Source organism: Procambarus clarkii, chromosome 73 (assembly GCF_040958095.1).
Source record: "Procambarus clarkii isolate CNS0578487 chromosome 73, FALCON_Pclarkii_2.0, whole genome shotgun sequence".
In the NCBI taxonomy this organism is placed as follows: Eukaryota; Metazoa; Arthropoda; class Malacostraca; order Decapoda; family Cambaridae; genus Procambarus; species Procambarus clarkii.
The window spans coordinates 10,925,865-10,948,771 of record NC_091222.1 but is presented as its reverse complement, the minus strand read 5'-3'; the positions used below and the strand labels follow the sequence as shown (position 1 = coordinate 10,948,771).

General features: G+C 48.4%; 1 protein-coding gene across 1 annotated transcript in view; it reads right to left on the bottom strand.

Moving 5' to 3' along the window:
• Positions 1-20,134: 20,134 nt before the first annotated feature.
• Positions 20,135-22,907, bottom strand: part of LOC123774153 (uncharacterized) — a 30,403-nt gene continuing 27,630 nt past the window's right edge. The window contains exons 4-5 of the mRNA XM_069312769.1: positions 20,992-21,227; positions 20,135-20,277 (exon numbers count right to left, since the gene is read on the bottom strand). Coding sequence (XP_069168870.1) covers positions 20,135-20,277; positions 20,992-21,227 — 379 coding nt within the window. The remainder of the gene's footprint in view (positions 20,278-20,991; positions 21,228-22,907) is intronic.

The following is a 22,907-nucleotide window of genomic DNA, read 5'->3' as shown; positions in this document are numbered from 1 at the left end:
AGTGTGTGTGTGCTGGCCAGCTCCAGTGTGTGTGTGTGTGCTGGCCAGCTCCAGTGTGTGTGTGTGTGTGCTGGCCAGCTCCAGTGTGTGTGTGCTGGCCAGCTCCAGTGTGTGTGTGCTGGCCAGCTCCAGTGTGTGTGTGTGTGCTGGCCAGCTCCAGTGTGTGTGTGTGTGTGTGTGTGTGTGTGTGCTGGCCAGCTCCAGTGTGTGTGTGTGTGTGCTGGCCAGCTCCAGTGTGTGTGTGTGCTGGCCAGCTCCAGTGTGTGTGTGTGTGCTGGCCAGCTCCAGTGTGTGTGTGTGTGCTGGCCAGTTCCAGTGTGTGTGTGTGCTGGCCAGCTCCAGTGTGTGTGTGTGTGTGCTGGCCAGCTCCAGTGTGTGTGTGCTGGCCAGCTCCAGTGTGTGTGTACTGGCCAGCTCCAGTGTGTGTGTGTGTGCTGGCCAGTTCCAGTGTGTGTGTGCTGGCCAGCTCCAGTGTGTGTGTGTGTGCTGGCCAGCTCCAGTGTGTGTGTGTGTGTGCTGGCCAGCTCCAGTGTATGTGTGCTGGCCAGCTCCAGTGTATGTGTGCTGGCCAGCTCCAGTGTGTGTGTGCTGGCCAGCTCCAGTGTGTGTGTGTGTGCTGGCCAGTTCCAGTGTGTGTGTGCTGGCCAGCTCCAGTGTGTGTGTGTGTGCTGGCCAGCTCCAGTGTGTGTGTGTGTGTGCTGGCCAGCTCCAGTGTATGTGTGCTGGCCAGCTCCAGTGTATGTGTGCTGGCCAGCTCCAGTGTGTGTGTGCTGGCCAGCTCCAGTGTGTGTGTGTGTGCTGGCCAGCTCCAGTGTGTGTGTGCTGGCCAGCTCCAGTGTGTGTGTGTGTGCTGGCCAGCTCCAGTGTGTGTGTGTGCTGGCCAGCTCCAGTGTGTGTGTGCTGGCCAGCTCCAGTGTGTGTGTGTGTGCTGGCCAGCTCCAGTGTGTGTGTGTGCTGGCCAGCTCCAGTGTGTGTGTGCTGGCCAGCTCCAGTGTGTGTGTGTGCTGGCCAGCTCCAGTGTGTGTGTGTGCTGGCCAGCTCCAGTGTGTGTGTGTGTGCTGGCCAGCTCCAGTGTGTGTGTGCTGGCCAGCTCCAGTGTGTGTGTGCTGGCCAGCTCCAGTGTGTGTGTGTGTGTGCTGGCCAGCTCCAGTGTGTGTGTGTGTGTGTGCTGGCCAGCTCCAGTGTGTGTGTGTGCTGGCCAGCTCCAGTGTGTGTGTGTGCTGGCCAGCTCCAGTGTGTGTGTGTGTGCTGGCCAGCTCCAGTGTGTGTGTGTGCTGGCCAGCTCCAGTGTGTGTGTGTGCTGGCCAGCTCCAGTGTATGTGTGCTGGCCAGCTCCAGTGTGTGTGTGCTGGCCAGTTCCAGTGTGTGTGTGCTGGCCAGCTCCAGTGTGTGTGTGTGTGCTGGCCAGCTCCAGTGTGTGTGTGTGTGTGCTGGCCAGCTCAAGTGTATGTGTGCTGGGCAGCTCCAGTGTATGTGTGCTGGCCAGCTCCAGTGTGTGTGTGCTGGCCAGCTCCAGTGTGTGTGTGCTGGCCAGCTCCAGTGTGTGTGTGTGTGTGCTGGCCAGCTCCAGTGTGTGTGTGTGTGTGCTGGCCAGCTCCAGTGTGTGTGTGTGTATGCTGGCCAGCTCCAGTGTGTGTGTGTGTGTGCTGGCCAGCTCCAGTGTGTGTGTGCTGGCCAGCTCCAGTGTGTGTATGCTGGCCAGCTCCAGTGTGTGTGTGCTGGCCAGCTCCAGTGTGTGTGTGTGTGCTGGCCAGCTCCAGTGTGTGTGTGCTGGCCAGCTCCAGTGTGTGTGTGCTGGCCAGCTCCAGTGTGTGTGTGTGTGCTGGCCAGCTCCAGTGTGTGTGTGCTGGCCAGTTCCAGTGTGTGTGTGCTGGCCAGCTCTAGTGTGTGTGTGTGTGCTGGCCAGCTCCAGTGTGTGTGTGTGTGTGCTGGCCAGCTCCAGTGTGTGTGTGTGTGCTGGCCAGCTCCAGTGTGTGTGTGTGTGTGTGCTGGCCAGCTCCAGTGTGTGTATGCTGGCCAGCTCCAGTGTGTGTGTGCTGGCCAGCTCCAGTGTGTGTGTGCTGGCCAGCTCCAGTGTGTGTGTGCTGGCCAGCTCCAGTGTGTGTGTGTGTACTGGCCAGCTCAAGTGTGTGTGTGTGTGTGCTGGCCAGCTCCAGTGTGTGTGTGTGTGCTGGCCAGCTCCAGTGTGTGTGTGCTGGCCAGCTCCAGTGTGTGTGTGCTGGCCAGCTCCAGTGTGTGTGTGTGTGCTGGCCAGCTCCAGTGTGTGTGTGTGTGTGTGTGTGTGTGCTGGCCAGCTCCAGTGAGTGTGTGTGTGTGTGTGTGTGCTGGCCAGCTCCAGTGAGTGTGTGTGTGTGTGTGCGCGCTGGCCAGCTCGAGTGTGTGTGTGTGTCCACACCTAGTTGTGTTTGCGGGGGTTGAGCTCTGGCTCTTTGGTCCCGCCTCTCAACCGTCAATCAACTGGTGTACAGATTCCTGAGCCTACTGGGCTCTATCATATCTACACTTGAAGCTGTGTATGGAGTCAGCCTCCACCACATCTCTTCCTAATGCATTCCATTTGTCCACCACTCTGACACTAAAAAAGTTCTTTCTAATATCTCTGTGGCTCATTTGGGCACTCGGTTTCCACCTGTGTCCCCTAGTGCGTGTGCCCCTTGTGTTAAATAGACTGTCTTTATCTACCCTATCAATTCCCTTCAGAATCTTGAATGTGGTGATCATGTCCCCCCCTAACTCTTCTGTCTTCCAGCGAAGTGAGATTTAATTCCCGTAGTCTCTCCTCGTAGCTCATACCTCTCAGCTCGGGTACTAGTCTGGTGGCAAACCTTTGAACCTTTTTCAGTTTAGTCTTATCCTTGACTAGATATGGACTCCATGCTGGGGCTGCATACTCCAGGATTGGCCTAACATATGTGGTATACAAAGTTCTGAATGATTCTTTATACAAGTTTCTGAATGCCGTTCGTATGTTGGCCAGCCAGGCATATGCCGCTGATGTTATCCGCTTGATATGTGCTGCAGGAGACAGGTCTGGCGTGATATCAACCCCCAAGTCTTTTTCCTTCTCTGACTCCTGAAGAATTCCTCTCCCAGATGATACCTTGTATCTGGCCTCCTGCTCCCTACACCTATCTTCATTACATTACATTTGGTTGGGTTAAACTCTAACAATCATTTGTTCGACCATTCCTTCAGCTTGTCTAGGTCTTCTTGAAGCCTCAAACAGTCCTCTTCTGTTTTAATCCTTCTCATAATTTTAGCATCATCTGCAAACATTGAGAGAAATGAATCGATACCCTCAGGGAGATCATTTACATATATCAGAAACAAGATAGGACCGAGTACAGAGCCCTGTGGGACTCCACTGGTGACTTCATGCCAATCGGAGGTCTCACCCCTCACCGTAACTCTCTGCTTCCTATTGCTTAGATACTCCCATATCCACTGGAGCACCTTACCAGCTACACCTGCCTGTCTCTCCAGCTTATGTACCAGCTTCTTATGCGGTACTGTGTCAAAGGCTTTCCGACAATCCAAGAAAATGCAGTCCGCCCAGCCCTCTCTTTCTTTCTTAATCTTTGTCACCTGGTCGTAGAATTCTATCAAGCCTGTAAGGCAAGATTTACCCTCCCTGAACCCATGTTGGCGATTTGTCACGAAGTCCCTTCTCTCCAGATGTGTTACCAGGTTTTTTCTCACGATCTTCTCCATCACCTTGCATGGTATACAAGTCAAGGACACTGGCCTGTAGTTCAGTGCCTCTTGCCTGTCGCCCTTTTTGTATATTGGGACCACATTCGCTGTCTTCCATATTTCTGGTAGGTCTCCCGTCTCCAGTGACTTACTATACACTATGGAGAGTGGCAAGCAAAGTGCATCTGCACACTCTTTCAGTATCCATGGTGAGATCCCATCTGGACCAACAGCCTTTCTAACATCCAGATCCAGCAGGTGTCTCTTGACCTCCTCTCTCGTAATTTCGAACTCTTCCAAGGCCGCCTGGTTTACCTCCCTTTCTCCCAGCACAGTGACCTCACCTTGTTCTATTGTGAAGACCTCCTGGAACCTCTTGTTGAGTTCTTCACACACCTCTCTGTCATTCTCTGTATACCTGTCCTCGCCTGTTCGAAGTTTCAATACCTGTTCTTTCACTGTTGTTTTCCTTCTGATGTGACTGTGGAGTAGCTTTGGTTCGGTCTTGGCTTTGTTTGCTATATCATTTTCAAAACTTTTCTCTGCTTCTCTTCTCACCCTGACGTACTCATTCCTGGTTCTCTGGTATCTCTCTCTGCTTTCTGGTGTTCTGTTATTCCGGAAGTTCCTCCACACCCTTTTGTTCAGTTTCTTCGCTTCCATACATGCCCAATTATACCATGGATTCTTCTGTTGCTTCTCGGATTTTTCCCTTTGGGCCGGGATGAACCTGTTTACTGCCTCCTGACACTTTTGGGTAACATAGTCCATCATACTCTGTACAGACTTATCTCTGAGGTCTGTGTCCCAAGGTATTTCACTTAGGAAACTTCTCATCTGTTCATAATTTCCCTTTCGGTATGACAGCCTTTTGATTCCTAGTTCTTTTTTGGGGGAGATAAGTCCTAGCTCTCCCAGGTACTCAAAGTTCAATACACTGTGGTCACTCATTCCCAAGGGCACTTCCATCTTAACTTCTCTTATATCCCACTCATTTAGGGTAAATATCAAATCAAGCATTGCTGGTTCATCTTCTCCTCTCATTCTTGTTGGTTCTTTGATGTGCTGGCTTAGAAAGTTTCTTGTTGCCACGTCCAGCAGCTTAGCTCTCCATGTTTCTGGTCCTCCATGCGGGTCTCTGTTCTTCCAATCTATCTTCCCATGGTTGAAGTCTCTCATAATTAGTAGTCCAGATCCATTCCTGCTAGCAACAGAAGCTGCTCTTTCTATTACGTTAATGGTGGCCATGTTGTTTCTATCATATTCCTGTCTAGGTCTTCTGTCATTTGGTGGTGGATTATATATGACTACGACTATAATTTATTTCCCTCCATTTGTTACAGTACCTGCTATGTAGTCACTGAAACCTTCACAGCTCTGAATATCCATCTCCTCAAAATCCCAGCCTTTTCTTACCAGCAGAGCTACACCACCCCCACCTCATCCTTCCCTCTCTTTCCTCATAACATAATAGTCCTGTGGGAACACTGCGTTTGTTATCGTTTTCGTGATCTTTGTTTCTGTGAGGGCTATTATGTCTAGGTTTTCCTCAAGTACGCGTTCTCCAAGCTCATTTGCTTTATTTGTAATTCCATCTATGTTAGTGTGTGTGTGTGTGTGTGTGTGTGTGTGTGTGTGTGTGTGTGTGTGTGTGTGTGTGTATGTGTGTGTGTGTGTGTGTGTGTGTGTGTGTGTGTGTGTGTGTGTGTGTGTGTGTGTGTGTGTGTGTACTCACCTAGTTGTACTCACCTAGTTGTGTTTGCGGGGGTTGAGCTCTGGCTCTTTGGTCCCGCCTCTCAACCGTCAATCAACAGGTGTACAGATTCATGAGCCTATCGGGCTCTGTCATATCTACACTTGAATATATATCTACACACACTGTGTGTGTGTGTGTGTGTGTGTGTGTGCTGGCCAGCTCCAGTGTGAGTGTGTGTGTGTGTGTGCTGGCCAGCTCCAGTGTGTGTGTGTGTGTGTGCTGGCCAGCTCCAGTGTGTGTGTGTGTGTGCTGGCCAGCTCCAGTGTGAGTGTGTGTGTGTGTGTGCTGGCCAGCTCCAGTGTGTGTGTGTGTGTGCTGGCCAGCTCCAGTGTGAGTGTGTGTGTGTGTGTGTGCTGGCCAGCTCCAGTGTGAGTGTGTGTGTGTGTGTGTGCTGGCCAGCTCCAGTGTGAGTGTGTGTGTGTGTGCTGGCCAGCTCCAGTGTGTGTGTGTGTGCTGGCCAGCTCCAGTGTGTGTGTGCTGGCCAGCTCCAGTGTGTGTGTGTGTGTGCTGGCCAGCTCCAGTGTGTGTGTGTGTGTGCTGGCCAGCTCCAGTGTGTGTGTGTGTGTGTGCTGGCCAGCTCCAGTGTGTGTGTGTGTGTGCTGGCCAGCTCCAGTGTGTGTGTGTGTGTGCTGGCCAGCTCCAGTGTGTGTGTGTGTGTGTGCTGGCCAGCTCCAGTGTGTGTGTGTGTGTGTGCTGGCCAGCTCCAGTGTGTGTGTGTGCTGGCCAGCTCCAGTGTGTGTGTGTGTATGCTGGCCAGCTCCAGTGTGTGTGTGTGCTGGCCAGCTCCAGTGTGTGTGTGTGTATGCTGGCCAGCTCCAGTGTGTGTGTGTGTGCTGGCCAGCTCCAGTGTGTGTGTGCTGGCCAGCTCCAGTGTGTGTGTGTGTGTGCTGGCCAGCTCCAGTGTGTGTGTGTGTATGCTGGCCAGCTCCAGTGTGTGTGTGTGTGCTGGCCAGCTCCAGTGTGTGTGTGCTGGCCAGCTCCAGTGTGTGTGTGCTGGCCAGCTCCAGTGTGTGTGTGTGTGTGCTGGCCAGCTCCAGTGTGTGTGTGTGTATGCTGGCCAGCTCCAGTGTGTGTGTGTGTGTGCTGGCCAGCTCCAGTGTGTGTGTGTGTGTGTGCTGGCCTGCTCCAGTGTGTGTGTGCTGGCCAGCTCCAGTGTGTGTGTGTGCTGGCCAGCTCCAGTGTGTGTGTGTGTGCTGGCCAGCTCCAGTGTGTGTGTGTGTGCTGGCCAGCTCCTGTGTGTGTGTGCTGGCCAGCTCCAGTGTGTGTGTGTGTGTGCTGGCCAGCTCCAGTGTGTGTGTGTGTGCAGGCCAGCTCCAGTGTGTGTGTGTGTGTGCTGGCCAGCTCCAGTGTGTGTGTGTGTGTGTGTGCTGGCCTGCTCCAGTGTGTGTGTGCTGGCCAGCTCCAGTGTGTGTGTGTGTATGCTGGCCAGCTCCAGTGTGTGTGTGTGTGCTGGCCAGCTCCAGTGTGTGTGTGCTGGCCAGCTCCAGTGTGTGTGTGCTGGCCAGCTCCAGTGTGTGTGTGTGTGTGCTGGCCAGCTCCAGTGTGTGTGTGTGTATGCTGGCCAGCTCCAGTGTGTGTGTGTGTGTGCTGGCCAGCTCCAGTGTGTGTGTGTGTGTGTGCTGGCCTGCTCCAGTGTGTGTGTGCTGGCCAGCTCCAGTGTGTGTGTGTGCTGGCCAGCTCCAGTGTGTGTGTGTGTGCTGGCCAGCTCCAGTGTGTGTGTGTGTGCTGGCCAGCTCCAGTGTGTGTGTGCTGGCCAGCTCCAGTGTGTGTGTGTGTGTGCTGGCCAGCTCCAGTGTGTGTGTGTGTGCTGGCCAGCTCCAGTGTGTGTGTGTGTGCTGGCCAGCTCCAGTGTGTGTGTGTGTGCTGGCCAGCTCCAGTGTGTGTGTGCTGGCCAGCTCCAGTGTGTGTGTGCTGGCCAGCTCCAGTGTGTGTGTGTGTGTGTGCTGGCCAGCTCCAGTGTGTGTGTGCTGGCCAGCTCCAGTGTGTGTGTGTGTGTGTGCTGGCCAGCTCCAGTGTGTGTGTGCTGGCCAGCTCCAGTGTGTGTGTGTGTGTGTGCTGGCCAGCTCCAGTGTGTGTGTGTGTGCTGGCCAGCTCCAGTGTGTGTGTGTGTGCTGGCCAGCTCCAGTGTGTGTGTGCTGGCCAGCTCCAGTGTGTGTGTGTGTGTGCTGGCCAGCTCCAGTGTGTGTGTGTGTGCTGGCCAGCTCCAGTGTGTGTGTGTGTGCTGGCCAGCTCCAGTGTGTGTGTGATGGCCAGCTCCAGTGTGTGTGTGCTGGCCAGCTCCAGTGTGTGTGTGTGTGCTGGCCAGCTCCAGTGTGTGTGTGTGCTGGCCAGCTCCAGTGTGTGTGTGTGTGTGCTGGCCAGCTCCAGTGTGTGTGTGTGTGTGTGTGTGCTGGCCAGCTCCAGTGTGTGTGTGTGTGCTGGCCAGCTCCAGTGTGTGTGTGCTGGCCAGCTCCAGTGTGTGTGTGTGTGCTGGCCAGCTCCAGTGTGTGTGTGTGCTGGCCAGCTCCAGTGTGTGTGTGCTGGCCAGCTCCAGTGTGTGTGTGTGTGTGTGCTGGCCAGCTCCAGTGTGTGTGTGCTGGCCAGCTCCAGTGTGTGTGTGTGTGTGCTGGCCAGCTCCAGTGTGTGTGTGTGTGTGCTGGCCAGCTCCAGTGTGTGTGTGCTGGCCAGCTCCAGTGTGTGTGTGCTGGCCAGCTCCAGTGTGTGTGTGTGTGTGCTGGCCAGCTCCAGTGTGTGTGTGTGTGCTGGCCAGCTCCAGTGTGTGTGTGTGTATGCTGGCCAGCTCCAGTGTGTGTGTGCTGGCCAGCTCCAGTGTGTGTGTGCTGGCCAGCTCCAGTGTGTGTGTGTGTGCTGGCCAGCTCCAGTGTGTGTGTGCTGGCCAGCTCCAGTGTGTGTGTGTGTGCTGGCCAGCTCCAGTGTGTGTGTGCTGGCCAGCTCCAGTGTGTGTGTGTGTACTCACCTATTTGTGCTTGCAGGATCGAGCATTGACTCTTGGATCCCGGCTTTCCAGCTATCGGTTGTTTACAGCAATGACTCCTGTCCCATTTCCCTATCATACCTAGTTTTAAAAGTATGAATAGTATTTGCTTCCACAACCTGTTCCCCAAGTGCATTCCATTTTTCCACTACTCTCACGCTAAAAAAAAACTTCCTAACATCTCTGTGACTCATCTGAGTTTCCAGTTTCCACCAATGTTCCCTCGTTCTGTTATTGTTACGTGTGAACATTTCATCTATTTTTACTTTGTCAATTCCCCTGAGTATTTTATATGTCCCTATCATATCTCCTCTCTCCTTTCTTTTCTCTAGTGTCGTAAGGTTCAGTTCCTTCAGACGCTCTTCATATCCCATCCCTCGTAACTCTGAGACAAGCCTCGTCGCAAACCTCTGAACCTTCTCCAGTTTCTTTATGTGTTTCTTCAGGTGGGGGCTCCATGATGGCGCGGCATACTCTAAGACGGGTCTCACGTAGGTAGCGTAAAGTGCCCTAAAAGCCTCCTCATTTAGGTTTCTGAATGAAGTTCTAATTTTCGCCAGTGTAGAGTACGCTGCTGTCGTTATCCTATTTATATGTGCCTCAGGAGTTAGATTAGGTGTCACATCCACTCCCAGGTCTCTTTCTCGAATCGTTACTGGTAGGCTGTTCCCCTTCATTGTGTACTGTCCCTTTGGTCTCCTGTCACCTGATCCCATTTCCATAACTTTACATTTACTGGTGTTAAACTCCAGTAGCCATTTCCCTGACCATCTCTGCAACCTGTTTAAGTCCTCTTGGAGGATCATACAATCCTCGTCTGTCACAACTCTTCTCATTAATTTTGCGTCATCCGCAAACATTGACATGTACGATTCCACTCCTGTAAACATATCATTTACGTAAATTTGAAAGAGGATTGGTCCCAGCACCGATCCTTGAGGTACTCCACTTGTTACTGTTCGCCAGTCCGACTTCTCGCCCCTTACCATTACCCTCTGGCTCCTTCCTGTTAGGTAGTTCTTCACCCATACTAGGGCCTTTCCGCTTACTCCTGCCTGCCTCTCAAGTTTGTATAGCAGTCTCATGTGCGGTACTGTATCAAAGGCCTTTTGGCAGTCAAGAAATATGCAGTCTGCCCAGCCTTCTCTGTCCTGCCTTATCCTTGTTACTTTATCATAGAATTCTAAAAGGTTTGTTAGGCATGATTTCCCTGTCCAGAACCCATGTTGGTGCTTGTTTACAAACCCAATGCTCTCCAGGTGCTCAACAAGTCTTAGCCTAATTATTCTTTCAAGTATTTTGCAGGGGATGCTTGTCAGTGATACGGGTGTGTGTGTGTGTGTGTGTGTGTGTGTGTGTGTGTGTGTGTGTGTGTGTGTGTGTGTGTGTGTGTGTGTGTGTGTGTGTGTGCTGGCCAGCTCCAGTGTGTGTGCTGGCCAGCTCCAGTGTGTGTGTGTGTGCGGGAGAAGAAGCACACGAAAGAAAGAAGCACAAGAAAGAGAAAGACAGTGTGGAAATAATTACCAACATTATCACTCAGCATAACTCTAAACTGGCTGCCATCCCATGTTGGAATCCCATTAAATAAGAAAGGTGATGGAACTGCTAAATTGGCAACTCGTCATCTAGTGATCCCTTAAACAATTCAACCCAGCCTAGAGTACATAAAAAACACCATCACCAAAAAACTCTCACTCCTCAACAAAACCTATCTACACCAGAGAGTAGCAAAAGGTTCGCCCTATGCAATGTGGTAGCTTCAGGACACCATGTTAAACAGGTAAACAGAGGGTTAGGAGCTGGGGTATGAAGGCAAGGAGCTAGAATATGAGGACAAGGGGCTGGGATATGAGGACAACTGGCTGGGATATGACGGCAAGGAGCTGGGATATGATATGAAGGGACTGGGATATAAAAGGAAAAGGCTGGGATATGAGGAAAAAGGGCTGGGATATGAGGGGAAGAAGTTGAGATATGAGGACAAGGGGCTAGGATATGAGGACAAGGAGCTGAGAAATGAGGGTAAAGAGCTCGGATATGAGGGCAAAGAGCTGGGATATGAGGACAAGGGGCTGGGATATCAGGGGAAGGTGCTGGGACTTGAGGGCAAGGAGCTAGGATATGTGGGCAAGGAGCTGAGATATGAGGACAATGTGCTGGGATATGAGGGCAAGGAGCTAGAATATGAGGAGATGGAGCTGGGGTATGAGGGGGAAGGAGTTAGGATATGAGGGCAAGAAGTTGGGATATGAGGGGAAGGAACTGGGATATGAGGGCTAGGAGCTGGGATATGAGGACAAGGAGCTGGGATATGAGGGGAAGGTGCTGGCATATGAGGGTATGGAGCTGGGATAATATAACAGCTGCAGATAATATAACGGATATTACCACAAACTCGAAAAACTTTGAAAGAGAAATTGACAATATGCCTATGCACTCAGCTCCTGGGCCTGACTCATGGAATTCAATATTCATAAAGAAATGTAAAGTACCTGTAGCGAGAGCACTCGGCGTAATATGGAGAAAGAGCCTAGATACACGGGAGATACCAGCAACACTTAAATCTGCAGATATAGCTCCCTTGCACAAGGGAAGGGGGGAGTAGAGCCTTGGCAAAAAATTATAGGTCAGTTGCACTAACATCACACATAATAAAAGTGTTTGAAAGAGTGATTAGGAATCAAATTTCTAGTTTTATGGAAAACAATGAATTGCACAATCCAAGACAACATGGATTTAGAGCGGGAAGATCCTGTCTGTCACAGTTACTCAACCACTATGACAAAATCACAGAAGCCCTAGAAGAAAAGCAAAATGCAGATGTTGTATACACAGACTTTGCAAAGGCGTTCGACAAATGTGACCATGGGGTGATAGCTCACAAAATGAGGTCAATGGGAATAACTGGAAAAGTAGGACGCTGTATACTCAATTTCCTGTCGAACAGAACACAAAGAGTAACAGTCAATCAGATAAAATCGAGTCCAAGCGACGTTAAAAGCTCCGTACCTCAAGGTACAGTCCTTGCACCGCTACTATTCCTTATTCTCATATCTGATATAGACAAAAATACACGTCACAGCTTCGTGTCGTCCTTTGCAGATGACACAAAAATCAGCATGAAAATTACCTCTGCTGAAGACATTGAAAAACTACAAGCAGATGTCAACAAAGTTTTCGATTGGGCAGCAGAAAATAACATGATGTTTATCAGTGATAAATTTCAGGTACTCAGGTACGGCAAAAATGAGGATCTGAAACATAATACAGGGTACAAAAAACAATCGAATCTTCCCATAGTAGAAAAACAGCATATCAAGGATTTGGGAATAATGATGTCCGACGATCTAACGTTTAGGGAGCATAACCAAGCAAATATCGCGTCAGCCAGAAAAATGATCGGATGGATTACGAGAACTTTCAAATCCAGGGATCCCATCACAATGGTTGTACTCTTCAAGTCACTTGTGCTGTCCCGTCTTGAGTACTGCTCAGTACTCACTTCCCCCTTCAGAGCAGGAGAGATTCCTGAAATAGAGGGAATACAGAGAACATACACGGCTCGCATAGACGAGATAAAACACCTAAATTATTGGGATCGTCTCAAAGCTCTCCAAATGTACTCTCTAGAAAGGAGACGAGAGAGATACCAAATAATATACACATGGAAAATACTGGAGGGCCAGGTCCCAAATCTACACAGTAAAATAACAACGTACTGGAGTGAACGATATGGAAGAAAATGCAAGATTGAACCAGTGAAGAGCAGAGGTGCCATGGGCACAATCAGAGAGCACTGTATAAACATCAGAGGTCCGCGGTTATTCAACGTCCTCCCAGCGACTATAAGAAATATTGCCGGAACAACCGTGGACATCTTCAAGAGAAAACTGGACGGTTTTCAAAGAGAAGTTCCGGATCAGCCGGGCTGTGGTGGGTACGTGGCCATGCGGGCCGCTCCAAGCAACAGCCTGGTGGACCAGACTCTCACAAGTCGAGCCTGGCCTCGGGCCGGGTTTGGGGAGTAGAAGAACTTCCAGAACCCCATCAACCAGGTATCAACCAACCAGGATATGGGGACAAGGAGCTGGGATATAAGGGGATGGAGCTGGGATAAGAGGACAAGGAGCTGGGATATGAGGGCAAGGAGCTGGGATATGAGGGCAAGGAGCTGGGATATGAGGAAAAGGAGCTGGGATATGAGGGCAAGGAGCTGGGATATGAGGGCAAAATGCTGGGATATGAGGACAAGGTGCTGGGATATGAGGGCAAGGAGCTAGAATGTGAGGAGAAGGAGCTATGATATGAGGGGAAGGAGCTGGGATATGAGGGCAAAGGAGTTGAGATATGAGGGGAAGGAACTGGGATATAAGGGCAACGAGCTGGGATATAAGGACAAGGAGCTGGGATATGAGGGGATGGAGCTGGGATATGAGGACAAGGAGCTGGGATATGAGAGCAAGGAGCTGGGATATGAGGAAAAGGAGCTGGGATATGAGGGCAAGGTGCTGGGATATGAGGGCAAGGAGCTAGAATATGAGGAGAAGGAGCTGTGATATGAGGACAAGGTGTTGGGATATGGGGACAAGGGGCTTGGATATGAAGACAAGGAGCTGGGAAATGAGTTCAAGGAACTTAGATATGAGGAGTAGGTGCTGGGATATGAGGACAAAGAACTGGGATATGAAGGGGAAGGAGCTGGGATATGAGGGGAAGAGCTGGGATATGAGGACAAGGTGTTGGGATATGAGGACAAAGAGCTGGGATATGAAGGGAAGAAGCTGGGATATGAGGGCAAGGTACTTGGATATGAGGACAAGGGGTTGGGTAGAGAGGGCAAGGAGCTGGGTTATGAGGACAAAGAGCTGGGATATGAGGACAAGGGGCTGGGATATGAGGACAAGGAGCGGGGATATGAGGACAAGGAGCTGGGATTATAAAACAAGGAGCAGGGATATGAGGACAAGGAGCTTGGATTTGAGGACAAGGAGCGGGGATATGAGGACAAGGAGCTGGGATATGAGGACAAGGAGCTGGGATATGAGGACAAGGAGCTGAGATATGAGTACAAGGAGCTGGGATATGAGGGCAAGGAGCTGGGATATGAGGGCAAGGAGCTGGGATATGAGGAAAAAGGAGCTGGGATATGAGGGCAAGGAGCTGGGGTATTAGAACAAGGAGCGGGGATATGAGGATATCGAGCTGGGATATGATGACAAGGAGGTGGGATATGAGGACAAGGAGCGGGGATATGAGGACAAGGAGCTGGGATATGAGTACAAGGAGCTGGGATATGAGGACAAGGAGTTGGGATATGAGGACAAGGAGCGGGGATATGAGGACAAGGAGCTTGGATATTAGGACAAGGAGCTGGGATATGAGGACAAGGAGCTGGGATTGTAAAACAAGGAGCAGGGATATGAGGACAAGGAGCTTGGATATGAGGACAAGGAGCTTGGATATGAGGACAAGGAGCTTGGATATGAGGACAAGGAGCTGGAATATGAGGACAAGGAGCGGGGATATGAGGACAAGGAGCTGGGATATGAGGACAAGGAGCTGGGATATGATGACAAGGAACTGGGATATGAGGACAAGGAGCTGGGATATGAGGACAAGGAGCTGGGATATGAGGGCAAGGAGCTGGGATGTGAAGTCAAAGAGCTAAGATATGAGGACAAGGAGCGGGGATATGAAGACAAGGAGCGGGGATATAAGGACAAGGAGCTGGGATATGAGGACAAGGAGCTGGGATATGATGACAAGGAGCTGGGATATGAGGACAAGGAGCGGGGATATGAGGACAAGGAGCTGGGATATGAGGACAAGGAGCGGGGATATGAGGACAAGGAGCTGGGATGTGAGGTCAAAGAGCTGGGATATGAGGACAAGGAGCGGGGATATGAGGTCAAAGAGCTGGGATATGAGGACAAGGAGCTGGGATATGAGGACATGGAGCGGTGATATTAGGGCATGGAGCTGAGATATGAGGACAAGGAGCTGGGATATGAGGATAAGGAGCTGGGATATGAGTTCGGTGCTCAGCCTCAATCAGGAGTCTAGCCCTGACCTAACAAGAAGGGAGACCGTGCTCCACCAGCCAGTGCAAGTATTTCCTAGTTGTGCTTGCGGGGGTTAAGCTCTGCTCCTTCGGCCCGCCTCTAAACTGTCAATCAATCAACTGTTACTAACTACTAACTAACAAATTTCACCCTCCCCCACATACACCCAGAAAGCAGCCCGTAAGAGCTATCTAACTCCTAGGTACCTACTTACTGCTAGGTAACAAGGGCATCAGGGTGACAGAAACTCTGCCCATTGTATCTTGTCGGCGCTGGGAATCGAACCTCGGACCACAAGATTACGTGCCCAGCGTGCTATCCCCTCAGCCACCGGCCTCTGTGTTATGAGTGGGTGTACATGGGGGTAGGAATGACTCCCAGAATGTTAGACTATTGGTATATTGGACAAAAATATCATGACATGGACCTGAGAACCTGTGTGTCTTAATTAACGAAGACGAAAATTGTTTAAGAACTTCTCATCATATCCAGAGGAGGAGGACGGTGAGAAGAACAAAATCTTATCAGTATGCCACTGAGGAAACACCATCATTGAGCACCAGACTCAGAGCTACATATAGTATGTCACGGTGCCGGGAAGATGTGCTCCCAGTCACACATTTATGTGCCTGCTCAGTCACTGGCATCGTGCGTGCTCAGTCACTGGCATCGTGCGTGCTCAGGCACTGGCAACGTGCGTGCTCAGGCACTGGCATCGTGCGTGCTCAGTCACTGGCATCGTGCGTGCTCAGGCACTGGCAACGTGCGTGCTCAGTCACTGGCATCGTGCGTGCTCAGTCACTGGCATCGTGCGTGCTCAGGCACTGGCAACGTGCGTGCTCAGGCACTGGCATCGTGCGTGCTCAGGCACTGGCAACGTGCGTGCTCAGGCACTGGCAACGTGCGCGCTCAGGCACTGGCAACATGCGTGCTCAGGCACTGGCAACATGCGTGCTTAGGCACTGGCAACGTGCGTGCTCAGGCACTGGCAACATGCGTGCTCAGCCACTGGCAACGTGCGTGCTCAGCCACTGGCAACGTGCGTGCTCAAGCACTGGTAACGTGCGTGCTCAGGCACTGGCAACGTGGGTGCTCAGGCACTGGCAACATGCGTGCTCAGGCACTGGCAACGTGCGTGCTCAGGCACTGGCAGCGTGCGTGCTCAGCCACTGGTAACGTACGTGCTCAGGCACTGGCAACGTGGGTGCTCAGGCACTGGAAACGTGCGCGCTCATTCACTGGTAATGTGCGTGCTCAGCCACTGACAACGTGCGTGCTCATTCTCTGGCAACATGCGTGCTCAGGCACTGGCAACGTGCGTGCTCAGGCACTGGAAACGTGCGTGCTCAGGCACTGGAAACGTGCGTGCTCAGGCACTGGCAACGTGCGTGTTCAGGAACTGGACAATACTATTTAATGATGATGATGTGGAGAAAAAACATAAAGAACATAAAGATAATATTCCTATATATGACGAAGTTAATTTTTAGAACATATAAGGATTTAATTATTTTTTGTATTATTATAGGTATTAGAATGTACCGCTAATCTTCTCGTGATGCTGTATTGCGAACAGAAAATATGTTTTTTTTTATTTTTAATAATAATACATTAGTTTACCAGTTTTTTACCTCCATCCCATTATAAAGACGCTTAACTTTGATTTAACATTTATCTGAGACCTTCACCATCTAAATGTATGTTGCTAATTTCATTTTAATCCCACATTAAATTCAAAATGTGAACAAATCATAAATTGCACGACTGCACTTGACTAGGGGTGGACGATAGAGCGACGGTATCGCTTCATGCAGGTCGGCGTTCAATCCCCGACCGTCCAAGTGGTTGGGCACCATTCCTTTCACACCGTCTCATGCGAAATTCTTATCCTGATCACTGAGGTATCACTAAGTGGTTATGCAACAATTGCAACAATAGGAATTGCAGTAGTAATTGTCCCAATTCTATATAGTTGTAATGGCTTGATGCTTTCTCCTGAAAATTTCCTCTCAATATTGTTCTGAAGCTGTGCAAGTATCACGCATGCCAAAGGACTTTTATTGAAAAAAATATAATCAGATGCTTTTACTTGCTTTTTCGGGTTTTCGAATCTTTTACCTTTATACAAATCATAATATAAGCTTCTTTATTTATATAAATGTTTTTCGTCAAAAAATCACTTGTAATTTTTCAATGTTGGACACATCTATTTTTAGTCATAATTCAGCTCGGATCTCCGGTTTAATATAAATACTTCACTTTCAATTTGTAAGATTGAAATATTCAAAAAATATATATTTTCAACCAGGACCATTTTCAAGTCGATTGTGATGAGGAAAGGAGGTGAGGTAATAAATGTGCAAGAGAGAGGGGAGGAGAAGAAAATCTTAGAGAAGGAAAAAGCAAGGCAAAAGGTACAAAAGGTAAGGTGTAAACTGTAAGGTGTAAACAGTAAGGTGTAAGGACCGCAAACTAGGACAACTCTCTAGTCTTTGTCCTCCTGTCTTTGATCTCCTTAAACGTTTCCGTGCCATCTGCCCTTCTCTTCCTTATTTCTATGGCCTTCCTAAGATTCATAAACCTGGTGAAGAAATCCACAAGAGCCGTGACGAGGATTCGAACCTGCGTCCGGGAGCATCCCTGACGCTGTCTTAATCGACTGAGCTACGACATGGTTAAAAGAGTTGAAACCGAAATTCTGCTGAACTTACTGGATCCTGCAGCCTCTCCGAGACACAAACCAGGGTTTTACACAACTCCCCCATGCACTCGAGCTATGTCAATAGGCCGTTCTCCCTCTTCGCCCTTACAAAGAAGGCGAAGAAGGCAGATGCTGCCTTAATCAGTCGATTAAGGCAACGTCTGGGATGCTCCCGGACGCAGGTTCAAATCCTCATCAAGGCCTTTGTGGATTTGTTCATTTGATGCATCACATTATTGTGATTTTTGTGTGTAATGATGTAAGGGCGAAGAGGGAGAACGGCCCATTGACATAGCTCGAGTGCATGGGGGAGTTGTGTAAAACCCTGGTTTGTGTCTTGGAGAGGCTGCAGGATCCAGTAAGTTCAGCAGAACTTCGGTTTCAACTCTTTTAACCATGTCGTAACTCAGTCGATCAAGGCAGCATCTGGAATGCTCCCGGACGCAGGTTCGAATCCTCGTCACGGCCCTTGTGGATTTGTTCATTTGATGCATCACATTATTGTGATTTCTGTGTGCCATAAACCTGGTGTTCCTCGTTCTATTATTTCTTCACGGGACTCTGTCGGCTATCCTCTTGCCTCCTGGCTCGCTGAAACTCTGACGCCTTACCTTGGCACTTTTTCCCCTACCCACCTTCGTTACTCTCGGGACTTCATAGAAAGACTGTTCCTGCAGCCCTCTTGTAAGATGCTTAGTCTTGATGTCGACTCTCTGTTCACTAATGTTCCCCTCGATGACGTTCTCTCTTTCCTAATACAGAAGGCGACTGAGGGCCTTCTTCCTCTCCTGCTTCCCACTGACGTTTTCCTCGAACTGATTAGACTCTTTGTTGACTCTAACTCTTTCTCTTTCAACGGTAAATATTACACTCAAACTTTCGGCGTCGCTATGGGTTCCCCTCTCTCCCCTGTTCTTGCTAATTTCTACATGGAATACTTCGAAACTGTTCTTCTTCCTTCTATTGATGCTCGTCCCTCTCTCTGGCTTCGCTATGTTGATGACATTTTTGCTTTATGGCCTCATGACCTTAGTCTTTTCCAGCCTTTCCTCTCCTCTCTTAACAATCTGGCTCCTACTATTCATTTCAAAGTTGAATGGGAATATAATTCCCTCCTTCCTTTTCTTGACGTTCATGTTCACAGCTCTGTGTTCGGGTTCTCTTTCTCTGTCTACCGTAAACCCATGCATAGTGGCATGTACGGTCACTTCTTTTCCTACCATCCTCCTTCTGTTAAGAAAAGTGTCCTCGTCTCTTTCTTCCTTCACGCTCTACGCCTCAGCGATCCTCAGTTTCTTGTTTCTGAAATTGCCTTTATCTACAAATCATTTTCCCGCCTTGGTTACCCTTTGCATTTCATCAAGTGTACCTACTCTCAAGCTAAGCGTAATTGCTTTCATCCTAAACCTGCTTCCAACACTAGTAGCACTGTATTATGCCTTCCCTTCATATCTGAACTCAAAACTTTTACTAATACCTTTCGTCCTCTTGACATAAAGCTCGTCTTTCGACAAACTAACACAATTCGTAGCAATCTAGTTCACACTGCTCCTCCTGCTTCTAATGCTGCTGGTGTCTACTCTATTTCCTGTTCATCTTGTCCTCTCCAATACTTTGGTGAAACTGGCCGTACACTTAATGACAGACTTAAAGAACACAAAAGAAGTGTTAAGTCTGCAGACACAAACAATGCTTTCTTCTGTCATGTTAGGGATTCTAATCATCCTATTGATTGGTCTTCCTCCAAAATAATCTTTCCTGCCTCTGCTCTAAACAGACGCCGTCTGTGTAGAGTAGAGGTAATACACAACATACCCAACAGGAACTTGAGTCCTGGCTTGCTTGCTGTTGACTCTTCCCTTTCACAGTATATATTCAAATGCGCTAAACTTTCTAACAAACGTGACCTAACATAAGCTTACCCTTCCACTTATCTTTCTTTCTCTTTCCTTCTTTCTTTTTCTTTCCTTTATTTTCTCTACCGATCCCTTGCTTATTCCTATTACTATCCCCTTTTTATTCCTATTATTTTTCCCTTCTTATTAGGTGGGTCTAAATAAGAGCTGCTAGTATGGGCCAATAGGCCTTTTGCAGTTTCCTTTGTTCTTATGTTCTTATTCCTATTACTATCCTCTTTATTACACCTTACCTTTCGTACCTTTTGCCTTGCTTTTTCCTCCTCTAAGAATTTCTTCTCCTCACCTCTCTCTTGCTTATTTTTTGCCTCGTCTCTTTTCTTCACACACATCATCCCCGCTCCTGTGCCAGGTGAGTCCACTACGGGCTCCCCATAGCCCGTGCTACTTAGAAGTTTTTGTTCCCAGTAGCTGAATCTTAAACAACAACAACAATCTTTCTTCATCACAATCGACTTGAGAATGGTCCAGGACGGACCGAAACGTCGTCGTTCCTTCACTTTCTAGTGTCATTTGGTCAACATATTTCAGCCACGTTATTGTGACTCCTCGTCTTCATATATCTTCAACATTAATCTTCATGTTGAATGAAATACATACGTTGTACACCAATATTAAATACCTTTGACATAATTTTGTTAATTATCAGGAGAAGCGCCCAGCCATTACAATTGTAAAGCACTTGGAAAGGGTCAGGATAAGGATTTGGGATGAGACGGAGGGAAGGAATGGTGTCCAACCACTTGGAAGGTCGGGGATTGAACGCAGACTTGCATGAAGCAAGACCGTTGCTCTACCGTCCAGTCAAAATCGCTGGGATAGCTTGGACATAGGTTTCTATCCTCAGAACACCAAGTTTAATTAAGAATGTCAATCATCTTAATATATAAAAAAGATACTGAAAAATAAAAAAAAAAAGTGAATTAAATATAAAAAAAAACGTGAAGACTAACGTAATTTTAATGTACTTAGATATATATGATAAAATATCAGTTATATACCTCAAATTAGTTCCCACATTACATTAATTCTTTAATAGCTAGAAAAAATACCAAGAAAAAGGTTGTCTGTGAGGTGAGTGAGAGAGCCGAGGTGGTCTTGGTGTACCAGCTGGACGTCTGGGTCCCCGTTGTTGCAATACAGACACCGACGGTACACCAGCACTCCGCTCCTGGCTGTATGGAAAGTCGCAGTTAATACACAACATGAACGTCGTCAGTTGCCAACCCGTTCTTGCACTTGCTTATAGTCAATATCTTGCTTATGAATAAGTGCATATGTGACATACTAATTAATTATGAATATTTGAGTTTACCTTGAAAAGCTGAATTGAAAACCACAACCTAACCTAACCTTCTTAGTATTTTTAGATATTACAATTCGTACTGAACCTATTCCTATATTGATATTACAGTTTTATAAAAATAATAAAACAAAACTAAAATATTTAAATAAATTGTAAAATAACTCAGGATATTGTCAAACTTTGTATAAAATCAATATTGCTCAATAAAACTGAGAGAAAAGTTAGTGCCTTGAAAAAAATATGGCTCGGAATATGTCACATATGTACTTATTTTTAGGGGAAATAGTGACTATAAGCAATAAGTCATATATGTGCTGTCTGGTGCGAGAGCAGGTTGCAGTCACAGTTACGACTATGAATTGAATATTAGTAGTGAAAACGACCAGAAGCGAAGCGTTTTTTTTGTGACGCTTCTCGTCTGGCCCTGTTACCACTACTCATATTTGCCACTCATCTGTGTTGAACATTTCCTATAATACGGAGATATTTTCTGATTACTGATAAAAAATGTAGTGATGAAGAATGTCGGTAAAGTCAATATATTTTTTCACAAAAGATTTTGTAATATCTTTTGATAACAAACATGTGTGGCCTTCCTCCTGGTCAAGTGTCTTTGGCCGTGAGGTACTGTAGCGTGGAGGCATGTGGAGGGAGGCGTGGTGGAGGGTGTGGAGGGAGATGTGGTGGAGGGTGAGGTAGAGGGCGTGGAGAGTGTTGCGGAGAGTGTGGTGGAGGAGCAGGGCCCTCACATCCCCCCTCTTCCCCACGGCTATCACCACCGTCTCCGGCAGCTGCCACAGCCCCGACCTCTCCAACAACCTGTGGAGAGGTGCTGGTGTTAGCTACAGTGCTGGCGCCAGATGAAAAGGTGATGGCTTACTTATGTTAAGATTAAATATGATTCACGTGTTGGTTGTAAATAAATAGTTTAATATTGCCTTCCAAGCATTATTCCAGAGCCATTAATGTATTACACCCTAAAGAATGTGTATTCTGTATTTAATTATGAAAAGATCGTTGCCTAATATTCCCATTATCTTCATAGTCCTACCAGCATGGTGCCTTCTTTTGATATATACTTTCTTAGTCGCCTATTATTTGGTAAAAGTGTCATCAATTTATAAGATTGTGGATTTATTAACAAAATCCGAAATTGCGATAAAACATGTTTGTCATATTTTCTGTGGTATGTGTTGAAGAGTTGGGGTGTTTGCCTTTGTGCGATTCAGAATGAGGTTTTATAGAACAAAGCAAGAGGTAAGTAGCGAGTTGGAGGCTATTTAAGATTAGTATTACTGAGAGTTGTTTATTCTGAAGTTTGTGATGGTAGGATCTTCGTGAGAGTAGGCAACATAGAGGACACGGCAAACCTCCAGTCAGATGTAGATCAGGTCTTTCTATGGGCTACAGAAAATAATATGGTGTTTAACGAAGATAAGTTCCAGCTCATGCGCTATGGAAAAAATGAAAATATAAAAACGGAAACCACGTACAAAACTCAGGCAAATCATAACATAGAACGAAAAGGCAATGTAAAGGATCTGGGTGTACTCATGTCGGAAGACCTTACCTTTAAAGAACACAATAAAGTAGCCGTCACAACTGCAAGAAAAATGAGAGGTTGGATAACAAGAACTTTTCACACTAGAGATGCTATACCGATGATGATACTTTTCAAAACGCTTGTGCTCTCTAGAGTGGAGTACTGCTGCACAATGACAGCCCCTTTCAAAGCTGGAGAAATTGCTGGCCTGGAGAGCGTGCAGAGATCCTTTACTGCTAGAATCCACTCAGTAAAACATCTAAACTATTGGGACTGACTAAAGAGCCTAAAACTGTACTCCCTTGAGCGCAGGCGGGAGAGGTACATAATAATTTACACGTGGAAAATATTAGAGGGGCTGATCCCAAACCTGCACACAGAAATAACATCACATGAGACCAGAAGACATGGCAGGATGTGCAGAATACCCCCGTTGAAAAGCAAAGGTGCAACAGGTACTCTGAGAGAGAACTCTATCATCATCAGAGGCCCGAAACTGTTCAACACGCTTCCACTACACATAAGGGGCATAACTGGCCTACCCCTTACAGTGTTCAAGAGAGAACTGGATAAGCACCTCCAAAGGACACCTGATCAACTAGGCTGTGACTCATACGTCAGGCTGCGAGCAGCCGCGTCCAACAGCCTAGTTGATCAGTCCGGCAACCAGGAGGCCTGGTCGACGACCGGGCCGCGAGGACGCTAAGCCCCGGAAGCACCTCAAGGTAACCTCAAGGTAAGGTGGACGCATCTGTGTGTAGCACACTTGACGTGTATGTTCATGCTGTCTGGTGCTTTATTGTTTATGATGGACGCTTCCGTGTACTCACCTAGTTGTGTTTGCAGGGGTTGAGCTCTGGCTCTTTGGTCCCGCCTCTCAACTGTCAATCAACTGGTGTTCAGATTCCTGAGCCTACTGGGCTGTATCATAACAACATTTGAAACTGTGTATGGAG